Source organism: Macaca fascicularis, chromosome 14 (assembly GCF_037993035.2).
Source record: "Macaca fascicularis isolate 582-1 chromosome 14, T2T-MFA8v1.1".
NCBI classification, from domain to species: Eukaryota; Metazoa; Chordata; class Mammalia; order Primates; family Cercopithecidae; genus Macaca; species Macaca fascicularis.
The window spans coordinates 50,623,512-50,637,716 of record NC_088388.1 but is presented as its reverse complement, the minus strand read 5'-3'; the positions used below and the strand labels follow the sequence as shown (position 1 = coordinate 50,637,716).

Here is a 14,205-nt window from a genome sequence, read left to right as displayed (position 1 = left end):
CATAGCAGACTTATAGGACATAACGATAATAATAGCTAACTATTTATTTAGCTCTTACTTTGGCCATATACTTCCACATTCCTAATCTCATGTCATCATTATAATAGCTCTTTAAAATAGATATTATTATCCTCAGTTACAGATGAAGAGATGGGGCTCAACATCAATGTATTAAAAATTTATCCCACTCATTCTTTCAACAGAGGTTTAGAGTGCAGGCTAAGTGCCTGGCCCTTGGCTCAGTGCCTGAAACACATGTGGTGTCTACCCTCAGGAAGCTCACAGTCTAATGAGCTCCACAGACAGAGAAACAGGCAACGGCAGCAAGTCTCTGGAATTATCTAGTGCCCTAGTTTATTCTGGGTTCCTGCCTCCCCACACTTTTCCGACTGACCATTTTCTTCTTTCTTCCCAGCATTATGATGAGTGCTTCGTGTTCACCCACATCACTGTTAAAATGCTCCTCCTCCATTCTTTTCTATAGGGCTCCTGTGTAATCACGGAGTAAGACTCTTCTGTTGATGTGCCCAGGCAAAGGTGACAGAATCTGCATATTCCTCAGGGAGGGTTTACTCATGGGCTTGGAGGAGTTGGCAGAGAGAGAGAGAAATGAAAAAAAGAGATTGTGTACAAAAAGGCCTCCAGGAGCACAGCAGGGACAAGGCAAGGGAGAAAAATACAAACAGGTGGGTAGTTGGTTTGGGTTCAAATGTGAGGCACAGGGAAGCCAGCTGCATCCTCGGTGCTGGGATTGGGAGTTCCTGGAACCTGGATTACTTTTATTCATTAGGATGCTTTTGGCTGTGTAGAACAAAAACCCTCACTCAGACTGACTTAAACGACAAGAGCTTTTGTTTTCTTAGATAATAGGAAGCCTAGAGCTGGGCCAGACTCCAGCCTTAGTTGATTCAGTGGTTTAGTGATCAAGGACCCAGCATATTTTTCTTGGAGTGTGCTAACTTTGTTCTCCAGCTAGTGCTGCTCATGATTGCAAGATGGTCTCTAGCAGCATTGAAGTGGATATGCTCCCTTGTTCAAGTCCAACAGGAGAGATACTGTCTCATCTTGCAGCTCTCTGTTGGGAGAAAGAACACTTTTCCTAGAAGCAGTCCTGTCGTGGCTCATTGGCCTAAATTGAGTCACATGCCTATTTCTGAACCAACCACTGGCAATTTGGGTACAGTTGCATCATCCGAAGTGGAATGGATTTGGGAAAGCAACCACTATGCCAGTAACAGGGTCACATTTTCCAGGACAGACTTAAGCATAATCACAGTGAATAATCCAGTTCTACGGTGGTAATAGCCAGGGAATTAGAATGTAGAATTGCCAGTTTTAGCAAGTAATACAGCATGCCCAGTTAAATGTGAATCTCCGATAAACCATAGATACTTTTTTGGTACAAGTATGTCCTATGCAATACTTACAGGCTGTGTGTTCCAATATTTGATACATACCCAAATAAGTCAGGCAAATATTTGAAATTGGAATAAGAAAATATTTTAGAGATATAAAGTGGACGAGGGACTTAGAAACAAGATCAAATCTGGGTTCTGCCTTACTTGTATGAGGGTAGTGGAGTGAAAACTGGTTCAAAAGAAGAAGAGGGCTAGGAGGCCTTACCTCTTTGCCTGCTTTGGTTCCTTGTGGCCTGGGAATGGGAGAGAAAGTGATTGTGCCTCCTCTCTTAGGGCCTTCTTGTGCCATCCTGCCCTCTATTTTCAGGGTCATGACCGCTGCGAGCAGGCCTTGCTGCAGATTGGGATCAACATGATGGCGCTGCCTGGAGGTCACCACCTGGACTCCGTCACCCTGCCGGGTCAGCGGTAAGTCCTACAGCTGTCACTCCAGGCCAGGCCTACCCCATCTGAACCCTGACTGAGGTCCAGTTCCAGCATCCTGAGGCTGCAGGTGACCCCATCTTCCCATGCAATTTTCTGGGGAGGAAGCCGAGGATAATGTATTGGGGATGCCATGTTCACTCAGCAAATATCAATGGAACTGGACCTTGGGACACTGAAGAATCAGGCACATCCCAGCCTCTAATGAGCTGAAGTCTAATGCTGAGGCTGACCATGAAACAAAGAATCAAGTGGGTGTGCTAGTAAGATAGAGGACTCCAGAGGAGGCTCCTGATCCTGCCTGGCTAGGGGGCTGGAGCCCCTGGGGGTCCTTGGCGTTAGTGGAGGCCCTCTCTGAGGCTTTTGGAAGGTGTCATTCTACCCTTGAATGTCTTCTCTTTTGCCCAGAGCACCAAGGAGATAACGGAGCATAGAGCTGATCCTTGGGAAGTACTTGTTGTCCTGAGTTGGGCAATGAGGGAGGGTGGGAAAGGCACATACTGAGAAGAAGGTGAAGCCCGGATAATGAGGGGAGAGGGCTTGAGAACATCCTGTCTGAAGAAGGAGACATTTGGGGCCACCAGAAGTGCCTGCACACAGCTGGAAGATGTGGCAAGGCAGGTTCTGGTTTAATGTGACTGGTCCTGGAGCCTGAACCTGAACCAGTGTTAGAAGCGCCAGGGTGCTAGATCTTTCCTGCCCAACTGTTCCCGTTTGCCGGGTCCTGTACTGATTTGGGTATGGAAGTCCTGTGGCCCTGGAAATTCCTGGCAAACCTGGAAAGTTGGTCACTGTAATGTAGGTTTGATCTATAGAGGAACTCAGCAACCTCAGAGTGCTTGGGGATTCCACTTAGCCTTATTTATTCATTTATTTATTTTGCTGAGACATTTTGATGGGGTTATTTTGAGGCAACACAATCCAAGTAGATTTTGTAAAACTATTAAGCCATCATTTTATTTTGTAATGTCTTGTGTTAACATATTCCATGTATCACTGACATTTTACCTTTATCCTTAACCCTCCATCTGAATTACTTGGGATTTCATCTTACTATGTCATTACTTTCAATATTGTTTGTTTGGTTATTATTTGTTTTGGAGTATGTGTTGCTTTTAAAATCAGAAAAAATTATTATTTGTTAAAAGTCTACTGGAACTGGTTTAGCCTCTGTGTACACACCAATCTGATCCCACAAAGCCATCATTATAAAGAGGTTTTAGGATGTGATATACAATTCATGCATGTTCCTGAGGACTCAGAGCATGGTTAGAAATGCCACTCAGAATTTCCTCTGCAGCTGGAAGCCAAGAATAAGACATCATATGGGGATCCAATTATCTTTGCACACAGCACCTCTAAGGTGGAACTCAGAGGTGATGAGATACAGACCTGTCAGGATGTATGTGGTTTTTTCAAGATGGGGCCTGCCTTAGCCTGGAATGGCTGATGGCCTTTCATGAGACGGGGAAGTGGGGTCAGCTTTGAACACATGACTGCCTGGCTTCAATGCTGAGCTATACTTCTCACTAGCTGTGTGGTCTGTGCAAGTTCCTGAACCCTATCGTCTGTCTCTCACTTTTCTCATGTAGAGATGGAAGTCATAATATCACCTTCTTCATAGAGTGAATGTGAGGATTAAATAAATCTATATATGCAAAGTGTGTGTCACACATTGAGAGCGACATACGCAGAGTCATTACTTATTGAGTGCCTGTTGCTGTGTGTTGGAGCTCTTCACGTAGGTGATATGGGGAAATTCTTCCAGAAATCCCTCTCCTGACCCCTAACCCTCAGCAAGTGACCTGAGTGAGAAAAAGAAATCATAGACAGACACTCTCAACAGCCTAATATTTTAAACCAGGAAAAAGTGAAACTACCCTGGTTGAAGTGAAGCCTGAGTCTCCCCTGCCCAGAGAGTAGGTTGGGAACTGTGTAGTCAGGTGGATAGCAGCAGCTCTGGCTACAGGGCTTTGGGATCCCTCCAAACACCCCCTTGCAGTCCTGGTATGGTCAGATCTGAACCTGTGCTGGGGTTGAGAAAGTCATCATCACAGGGACATTTAGGACAGTGGTTAGGAGTGCAAACGCTCCAGCTTGGTTCTTGGTTCTGCTACATAGTAGTCATAACTTTGGGCTTTAGTTTCTTCATCCATGAGATGAGGATAATTTATACATGCATCATTGGGTTTTAGGAGCATTTAAAATTATGTGTATGAAGCCCCTACATGGAGCATAGGACCTGCTTAATCAACACTAATTTCTCCTGCTTCCCATGAGGAATAGGTGCTCTGAGTAGAGAATGAGGTGCAAAGATCAGATCTTGGGCCATTTTAGGCTCCTGAGAACCACTGACCTATCTCTCCCTCTCTCTCTCCCACTTCCAACCTCTTCAGAAGTTTTAAGGTCACAGGAAATTAAATTACATACAAATGATTTAGGAATCAAATTATTAGGAGGCAAGGCATGATTTCTAACTGATCTTGCACAGCAAATCCATTGGGAGGAAGACCCCAGACTAACATCAGGAGTTATGGCTGGCCATAGAAGATGTAGCTTGTTAAATTTTTTTTTTTTTTTTTTTACAATATCTTCATCCTTACAGTTCTGATAGGGTAGGATGAGCAACAGAGAGAGGGTGGTATTTCCTTTAATATGTTCACAGCCTAGCATTGCCAGGCCTAGCCAGAACACTGGGGGAATAGAATCCCTGAACCTAGCAATCTGTTAATTGTGTATGTTCTAGGGGCCTATGCATGGTCCACATTCACAGAGAAGGCGCATATGTAGTTACAGGATGTCAGAAGTGTTAATTTGCCTATGATGCAGTCTGAAGCAGTATAATAGGCAGACAGTAGCAGTCACGTCTTTTTTTCTCCTGTTCCAAGTTGCAGAGGCCTCTCTTGTGGGGAATAACATCATGGTTATTGTCTCCAGATAAATAATTCATGCTGGATAATTGCCTTCTTTCTGTTGTGTTCCACTGAAACTGAATTTTATTTTGCAGTGCCATTGTTCACCTCAGTGCACAAAAATAAACAAGTACTGCCATGTTGCATGGAAGCATCCAGCAGCCTGGGTAAACCATATGGGTGAGGCCATTGGTATTTGAGACCATTGTGAGTAAATAGTAGCACAAAAGGCTGTTCTAGATGTGGATTCCTAGGAGAGAGTAGAGGTCAGGAGCAACAGCTTCCTAGCCCTGGGGTTGGGATCCATTGCTGAACTGGCATGAGTGACAGGAAGTGGACTGACAGGGTGTGGTGGTTCTCAGCTCTGTATCTGAGTCTCCTGGGATGCTTTCATATTTAAAAACAATAAAATAAGCAAAAGAACAAAATGCTACTCTTGGAATCTCTTATGTGGGGCTAAGTGGTTGAAAGCATGTAGACCTTGGAATCAGACTTGGGTTCAAATCCCAGTTCACCTCCTACCAGCTCTGTGACCTTGAGTGACTGTTTAAGCTGTCTATACATCTGTGTTTTCTTCAACATAGTGGCAGTGACAGCTGCTTTAAAAGGTAGTAGCAGTGCTTGGATCCAGCAGGGAAGGTCTCTGTAGAACCTCAGGGTGCTTTGCAGTACACAAGCCTCACTTTCCCAGGTCATAGAAATCAGTGGTCCCCATCCCTGGTCCTCAGCCTGTTAGGAACCGGCCCCCCGCACAGCAGGAGGTGAGTGGCCAGCAAGAGCAAGCATTATTGCCTGAGCTCTGTATCCTGTCAGATCAGAGGTGGCAGTAGATTCTCATACGAGCACGAACCCTACTGTGAACGGCTCGCATGAGGGATTTAGGTTGCATGTTCCTTATGGGAATGTAATACCCACCACTCACAGCCTCCCTGCATGGAAAAATTGTCTTCCACTAAACCAGTCCCTGGTGCCAAAGGTCCCTGGTGCTGACAAGGGTAGGGACTGCTGGTGTAAATAACAGTAATAATCTCTCTCCCTCCCCCCAGGTAGTGAAACCGATGCAGTCTCTGGTCTGAGTACCTCCCTGGGGGGTGGTCAGAGATTTATTCGTGGCAGTGAAGGGGCCAGAGGTGAGCTTCCTGGATAGCAGGAGACTGTGGCTGCTATGTCCCTAGCTGGTCTTCATTTGCTCCTCTGGCCTCCCATCTTTCCATCTGGGATGCTGATCTTCTTGTTGGTTCTGGGCATGGTGGTGGTGCTGCTGGAATATAGTCATGGTGGTCAGCGTGTTGGACCCAGGCTTCGCACTCCCAGGGTTGTGCCCTCCACCATCACAACCTGGCCTTCATATTCTGCCAGGATCCAGATGACCCAGTTCTTTGGCTTAACTTTCTTTATGGGAAGCCTCCTGGGGTGTAAGCTGGAGGCCAGGGTCCACACAGGGCTGGGTCCAAATGTCCCCTTCCTTCCCCACTTCCTTCTATAACTTATCTAGCACACAAATCATCTATGGCATTTAGAATTTTTCTCTCTGAATCCCCGCCAGTGAAGAGTCAAGGTGATTAATAGACTGGCCTTTGCAAACCCCCACAACGAAGTTGGCTTATGGTTTCAAGTACTTGTTATGGGCTGGGTACTCCACACAGCTATTAGTCTTCACTATGACCTGTGTGTATAATTATTATTATCTATATTTTGCAAACAAGAGGTCATAGGTTGAGTTCTATGGGAAACAGCCTTTGAGGTGGGGTTTAGAGTTCAGCGTGGTTTTTAGTGACCATCTTTGGGATCAATGCCTATGGAAGGGAGAGGAAGGAAGCACGACTGGGCAGAAGGTGAAGTTGAGCTGCAAAACCTGGCTCAGTGAAGTCAACTGATTTCGTAGGGAGCTTTGGAATCAGAGTTGTTGTCCATTGGCCAAAATGTCCAGGGCCTTCATGTCCCACCTTGATCTGTCATTGGAATGTGTTAGAAAATATTTTAAACTGGGAAGCCATTAGGCTGGGGCTGCTTCAATACTTTAGGTTTCTACATAGCAAACTGAAGCCCAGCATCAACAGTAAAATGAAACTAGAAACTGTACTGATCAGAAATTAACTAACCTTTAACTAGGATCTTTCCCCTTTAATCATTACATGCATTTTCTTTGTTCTCCTTTGTGTTCAGCCCATAAAAGCTTGCCACCCATGCTGCTTCAGAGGAGCTCTCCAACCTCTTCTGGGCTCTGAGTGCTGCCTGATTCATGAAATGTTTTTTTGCTCAAATAAACTCTGTTAAATTTATTTTGTCTAAAACTTTTAGACATCTTTAGGAAGGATATGATCTTAGGTGAGGTGGCTCTGAGAACATCTGGAGGGCCTGAAAGCTGAAGGCTGTTGGCTAATGATACTCCCAGCATCTGGGACAATAAATCCTGCCAAAAAGGGGAATCTCAGCAGCACATCACAATGTCTATCTCATGAGAGAACTGAGCCTTGAGGAGGTGAAGTTACTTGCTCAAGAACAGAGCTGACAGGTAGAGAGCTAGGTTACATATTTCTATGTGGTGCTTAAACCTGAGTGCTGGGTAGTACTCTAATCAGTCTCTGTCTTTTCCATAAACAAATCATTTACTCATTTATGCAAGTACTTATTTATTCATTAGCTTTCAACAAAGTTCTTCTATAAATATTTATGGAGTGCGGGTCATCTGCTTTGTATGGTGCCGTGTGCTTGAGGACATGTTGGTGACCTAGTTGGACATTGTTTCCTGCCTTCATGGAACTCAGTCATTATTCACTAACTTCTCTTTTGGCCTGAACAGGCCTGGATTTGTAACAGGCGTACAGTTTGGGGCTTTCATCTGTGACCTCTCCCTGTGAGTGAAACACTTTGTCACATGGTTTCCGTTCAGCTTGGAGTATGAGATGAGCCCGGACTGGATGCAGCTGCAGCTTGTGGCAGGCAACCTCCTGGATGCGCATGGCTAGCTGGGGAGATAACCAGCTTCCCTGAGCCAGTGGGGGCCATTGCAGGCCAGCTTGTCTCCATGCAGATAATGGCTTGCATATGTGTACCTCTGTTCCGTGGCCAGTTTTCTGCTGCGGGTCATTTTCTATGCCTGTGGTGCGATGTGCAGACTGTAATTATGAATGGGATAATTGGATATTTTTCTGTTGTTTAAGCTGAAAAGAAGGCCAATCAAAGCTAGACTTGAATTCCATCCTTTCTCCCATTTCCAAAGAGAAATCCACAGAAACACAGGGTGTGACCCTGAGAAGGCAGAGGGACAATGATTCAATAGTTATTTTTAAGAGGAGAGGCTGGATTTATACTTTTGTACAGTGCTGGGAACCGAGATCATAGAGGCATTGGGTATTGTTGCTAGAGTTTCCCCAGAGTTCATCTATGCCATCCCTTCGTTATAAGATGGGGAAATTGAGGCCCAGAGAGGGGAATGTAGCTGTCACAATACTCTTCAGTCTGCTTTCCCACCTTTTGGAGTCCTGCCTCCTCTGGGTTGTGTTTCTTAAGCTAATGCTTTCACTCAGCCTTCAGTAAATCTTAGAATCTCTGTGTCCCCATTTCAGTGGAGTTCTCACATAGCAACTATCTGTAATAGAGAAATCAATTTCATTCATTCATTTGAATGAGATTTACTTTGGACTAAGAACTTACTTTGAACCAAGCCTGGGGTAGACCAATAACAATTTATGTATATGTCATCTTTTCTGCTCAAGGATAAATGTCCTGAGGGCCTAAGGGCTAAATTCATATTTGGTGCATATTTGTGTTCCTGACTATGATTAGAATGCACACAGTAGGATCTCAATAAGTGATTGTTGAGTAAATAGATGTTTAATAGCTGTTTGATAAATGAATGATTAACTCTTGGCTAGGGAGTCTCAGGTGATGGTGAGAAATTAAATTAAATAGATTGGATTGTGTTTTTTTCTCTAAGACACTCTTCTGTCTCCAGCAAGCTATTCTCATTTTTTCAGTACAAAATTACTGTTTGGAGGGAAAGGGTAAGTCAGAGATTTATCCTGGTTAATTTAAATACTCCCTTTGAGTGGGAGCCAAAGATTTAATTGGTTGAAGGAGTCAGAGAGTTGAAGAGACTTTGTTTTCTTCTAATGAAGAATAATTAAGAAGTATTTTTGGTCTTTGCATTTAAGTTCACTGGAAAAAAGTTTGCAATCTCATCATCAAATCCCCTGCAGGAGAGCACAGTGCAGTGGGGAGCATGGATTAGGAGCCAGGGACCAGCCTTCCACTAATATTCTGTCAAAATATTCTTTGACAATTTTTCTCTCTCCTTGAGCCTTAGTTTCTTCATCTGAGGATGAGGAGGTGGATCCCCAGGGACCCTTCCAGCTTTAACATTCTAAGTCTATGAGTGGGTTTTGAATGGTTTTGTCCCTTTTTTGGACAAAAATAACCCATGTTAGTGCCACAGGGATAGGAAAACAAACGCATTGCTAAAACAAGTTCTCATTCTTTCCTGTGAAATGTGCAAAGGGGTCTAGTGTTTGCCTTGTGGCTGGGAGGGACATTTCAAGGCATAGTAGTTTGGGAGTCCTCCTCAAATCTGAGAATGTACCCTGTTCAGGTTTTATAGAAGCCCCTTGGTATATCCAGGAAAAGTATTCTATTGTGGGGTTGTGGAGTGGCCTAGGGTGCCCTGCCTTGATGGGATATAATACAGATAAACCCATGGATCCTAGCATTCTAATATTCTGCAAAATTTGAGCCAGTCATTTTCGACTTTACCTCCACCCCTCTGGCTCCACTTAGCAACCAGCCCTTTTCTCAACACATGAGTCCATGGTTCTACTTCTTTGCACATGGTGTTTCTTCCGTCTGAAACTCTATCCTCTTCCAATACTAACTCTTTTCCTGGGAAACTTGAGGGCATCATTTAAAGACTAGCCTGGAAAACCTACTGAGATATTCTGGCTTGGGTTACATATCTCTTCTCTGTGCTCCCCTAACCCTCTGTGTTAACTTCAAAATGCCATTTGTGGCACAGTGAGCCATAATTGTTTGTTTACAATTATACAGTAAACCTTTACAGAGTGCCTATGAATTACCGGGTGCTGTTGTAGGTATAGGGAGTATGTCACTGTGCAATAAACGATTCTGCCCTTATGGGGACCATATTCTCACATCTCTCCTCTGTAATCCTAGCACACAGGCCCAGTGCCTGGCCCATTTGGGGTGCTTAGTACATTTTGGAGGTCACTTCCAAGTGTTTCGGGTATAGCAAATTGTTCCTTTACAGAGAACTCCCCACTTCACACAGAAGGTAGAATAAAGTAAGGCAGAGAATTCCAGACTTTGAAGACTTTTAAAGTTCCATTCTAAATGAAAAGAAATTAAAATGAGCCAAGAAAAGAATAGGCATAGATTTCCAAAAACTATTCGCCCTAGAGTTTTGGGGACACTGGACACCAGATCAGCAGGATAAGCTGGGAATAAGGAATAGGTACCAGTAGCTGGAGGCCAGGGCACAGATCTTCTGAGCTGGGAAAATTGTTCTCTTTGGCCTCTGAGGGGTCAGGTAGAATGACCTTCTCCCAGTGGTAGGCTTTGGGTAATGAAGGAGGTGGTCCACAAGGCAAGGGCAGAGGCAGGGCAAGGCCACTGAGGGAATAAGGAGACCCCTAGGCAGATCTCATGAGGATCACTCCCCACTGTGTCACTACTTATATGATCTTTTGGGCTTCCCTGATGCTGCTACAAATTCATCAGAGGTCTGTAATGTTTACGCCAGGGCCACAAGTTCTGTCCTGAATGTTGAAAACATGAACCCCAATTTTCCTCAGAAAGAAACCAGACAAGGGTTTGAAAAGAGACCAGACAGTCCATCATCTTTATATGATCATAAGCTATAAAAAGGCAATCGTATGTCACATAAAGGCAGTCTTGCATAGCAGAAAGAGCTCCAGATTGTATTTGAGGGTTTCAGTATTAGCTAAATTGCTAAAAACCATCAAAGAGCATAGCATAATAATTAAGAACAAGGCTCTGGTCTTACATATGTTGGATTTTTGTTTCCACTTATTCACTGTGCGATGTTGGCCAAGTCACCCTGCCTAGCAAATCTCAGTTCTGGGAATCTCATAGGATTGTTTTGAGGGTTAATTAAGCCATTAAGACTGAATCAAGCATTTAGCACACTGCCGAGAATGTAGTAAGTACTCAATCAATTTTAGCTTTATTGCCACTATTAACAATGAGGTCCTAGACAAGTTATACAATGCCTCTAGACCTCAGTTTCTCCTTCTGTAGAATGGGGATGGCAATCTCCAATCATCAAACCACAGTGAGGCCTGGAGCAGAAGGTTCTTGGTACATCAAAGATGCACTATAGTTGGTAATCCTCCCTTTTTGTTGGGTGGGTTAATTTCTTCTGACTTTGGAATACCCCTGAGGAAATATTGTATGGAGAATACTGTTTCATACTGCAATTTCTTGGTATGAGACTTTGCTACTCCCTTCTCCCACCCCAACTCCACCCTAGATAATTCCAGCTTAGAAAAAAGTCATCTGGCCTGTAGCCTGATATGTGGAGATGAGTGTAGTTGCATTTGGCTTTGTGTTTGAGTCTGCTAGACTTCAGAAAGCCCAAATTTTAGGACTCAGTCCCCTCATTCCAGATGTTTAGGACAGCCTCCGTCAGAATGCAATGAGCAAAGCTACTTGGGGAATAGGCAACTTCTGGGAGCTGGGTAGGACTCCTGGGAGCCACGTTCACGGTCTTGGATGCCCTCCTTGCTCTCCAGGCAAGGGGACAATCTTAATAACATCAACTTCAGATTTCAGTTCACTGTGGAGACTAAGGAAATCAAACCTGAGTCCTGGCCCCTGAGCCCTCCAGCTCCTTGGCCAGGGACCTTACAAGCTCCTGACTGCGGTGGTTTTCCATCATGAAGGGAATGTGACTCATTGCCAGTCCATCTGCGTTGACCTCAATTTTTAATTCCTGTCCTCTGTGTGAGTAATAGGATCAGTCGTTCATACTTGCAAAGGAAGGATTTCATGCATAGTGAGATGGCAGCTCGAAGTTCATGGCTGAGGACAATTGATCCACTGGGAGTTGGAAGGGGCAGAGACAGCAGCAGGCAACCCCCACCACACAGCCAGAACTGCTCTGTTTAACCAGACTTTGCATACTGGGGTCAAGCAGCAAATCCAGTAGGAGAGGTGGAGCCCAGAAAGTCAGGGAGCTAATGACAGAGAGTCAGGCAAGCTATGCAATTATGGGATGTTCAGCACTAACACAGTCCAAACCTTAATGAGCTGCAGTCTCTAGACTCCCAAAATTGAGAAGAGCGCTTATTATGTGGCGGCACCGTGACCGTGGCTGGTATTAGATGGGCTTGTGGTGGGGCCATGTGTGATTCACCAGGTCCAGTCTCCTTCCTGAGAAAGCTGGGGCCCCCTTTGATGGCCCCTCTGCAAGGCCTGACCCCGACTTCTGCTGTGGCCTTGTATTCTCCACTTGTCAGAGGCCACACCCTGTAATCAAACCAAATGAAAACAGTTCCTCCCTGGATGTGTTTCCTATCTCAGCGAGGGCAGCTGCAAGAGAAACCAGGGGAGTCAACTTCAATTCTTTCCTCTTCCTTACCCGCATATCCTATCCTCTCCCTCCCAGATCTTCCTATCCCATGCCATTGCCTTAATTCAGGCTTCTGTCTTCTCTCTCTGTTTCTAACTATCATTTCCCAACAGGCTCCTCTCCTGCCTAGGATTTAACCTGGCTGTGATTCATTTTTTACTGATTCTTTGCACAATTGTTGTCACTTCCCTGCTCTAAAATGCTTTCGGTGGCTCCAAGTTGCCTTTGAGATTAAATCCACATCCCTAATCATGGCATTCAAGGTCTTTGATCAACTAGCCCCTGTTTCTCTCTTCAGACCCCTTCCTGGTCCCACCCTCAGAGGCCCCTGATGCTATAGTCTAGTGAAACTTCTTGCCATATGACTTTTTGGCTATATGCCTCTGGGTCTTTGTACATGGTGCCTCCCCTATGTGGAAATCTTTTTGCCTTTGTCATCATGACAACTCCTCGCCTCTAAGAACCAGGGCAAATGTCACCTCCTTTGTGTAAATATTCCCAGGCGAAGTCAGGCCCTCTGTCTTCTGTGATCCTAGTCTATCCTGCTCATAGCTTCTTGATGGTAGTGTGGTGTTTAGTTGATAGAAGCTGAGGCTCTGAACTCTAGATGCCTGAGTTTGAGTAATGGCTCCATTATTTACTCACCATGTGGCCTCTCCAGACAAAAGTCTCCTCATCTGTAAACGGGGGTAATTATAGTACCTCCCTCACATGACTTAAAGGAGATAATATATAGAGAGGGCTTAGACACTGCCTGACTCCTTGCTGGAACTCAACACTTCAACTACTCTTATAATTATAACCAGATTGAATTGTTGGTGTTCTTTTTTTTTTGTTTTTTGTTTTTTTCCTGTTTGGGTCTTGGCTGAGCTCTATGAAGGCTGGGATTTTCTCCTGTTCAACTTTGTAGCCTCAGCTCCTAGAACAGGGCTTGTTCTGAGCAGGCCCCTGGAAAACACCAGGAGACTAGGTCTCCAGGCCTGGCCCCACTGTGCACTGGCTGCGGGACTTGAGACAGGCAACTTCTCCTGGCCTCTTGCACCTGGGGGCCCTTTTGGAGGGCAGAGCTGCCAGTGCAGCCCCAGGTGAAAGATCTTTTTTCCCTGGGTCTGCCTACAACTGAAAACAGAGAATCCTCCTTAGGAGCCTGAGGCTTGGGAGTGGAGCCAGGGCATGGTGGAGGCAAGGTACCCAAGTGGTGGCTGGAGGCTGATGGAGAGTTCTGGAGCCTTGTAGATGGTGGAGAGACTGGCTCTTGGAAACCCTCTAGTGGTGATTTCTATACACTCACCTGCACTTCACAGAACCATGCAGAGGTATCAGGATGGGAATGGGCACATTACGTCTGTGAATTCTCCTAAATGTCCACTTTGGCAAATGAAAATATTGTCTTTAAAGTAGGGAGAAGAACAGAATAGAAAAAACAAAGCTAAACCATTTTTAGTCTATACAACAAATCCCATGTTACTGCCATGAAAATTCATGACAAACAATAGGAATAGCTGGATGTGTGTGTGTAGGAATGCATTTATAAATTTTACCTGACAGTACTGCACATGATGTTGGAACAGAGCGCAGCCTAAAGCAGTTTAACATAACACTGAAGAACATGTAGTATAGACACTGATGAGCTGAGTTCAGAGCCAAACTTTGCCACTTGTGATCTGTGTGATGTCAGATACATTACTTGGCCTTGCTAAGCTTCAGTTTCCTCATCTGTAAAAGTAAGATCATAAGAGTACCCTCCTCACAGGGTCATTGTGAGAACCAACTGAGATAATACATGTGAATCAATCCCCATGATAATTGGCAAGGGCCCATCCTCAATTAATGCCATTATAATGAT

The 14,205-nt window shown here is 44.8% G+C and overlaps 1 protein-coding gene across 3 annotated transcripts in view; it reads left to right on the top strand.

Annotated features, from left to right (window-relative positions):
* INSC (INSC spindle orientation adaptor protein) overlaps positions 1-14,205 on the top strand; it is a 132,395-nt gene that overhangs the window by 35,071 nt on the left and 83,119 nt on the right. For all 3 annotated transcript variants that reach the window (XM_045371540.2, XM_005578537.4, XM_005578538.4), the window contains exon 2: positions 1,726-1,826. In XM_045371540.2, coding sequence (XP_045227475.2) covers positions 1,726-1,826 — 101 coding nt within the window. The remainder of the gene's footprint in view (positions 1-1,725; positions 1,827-14,205) is intronic.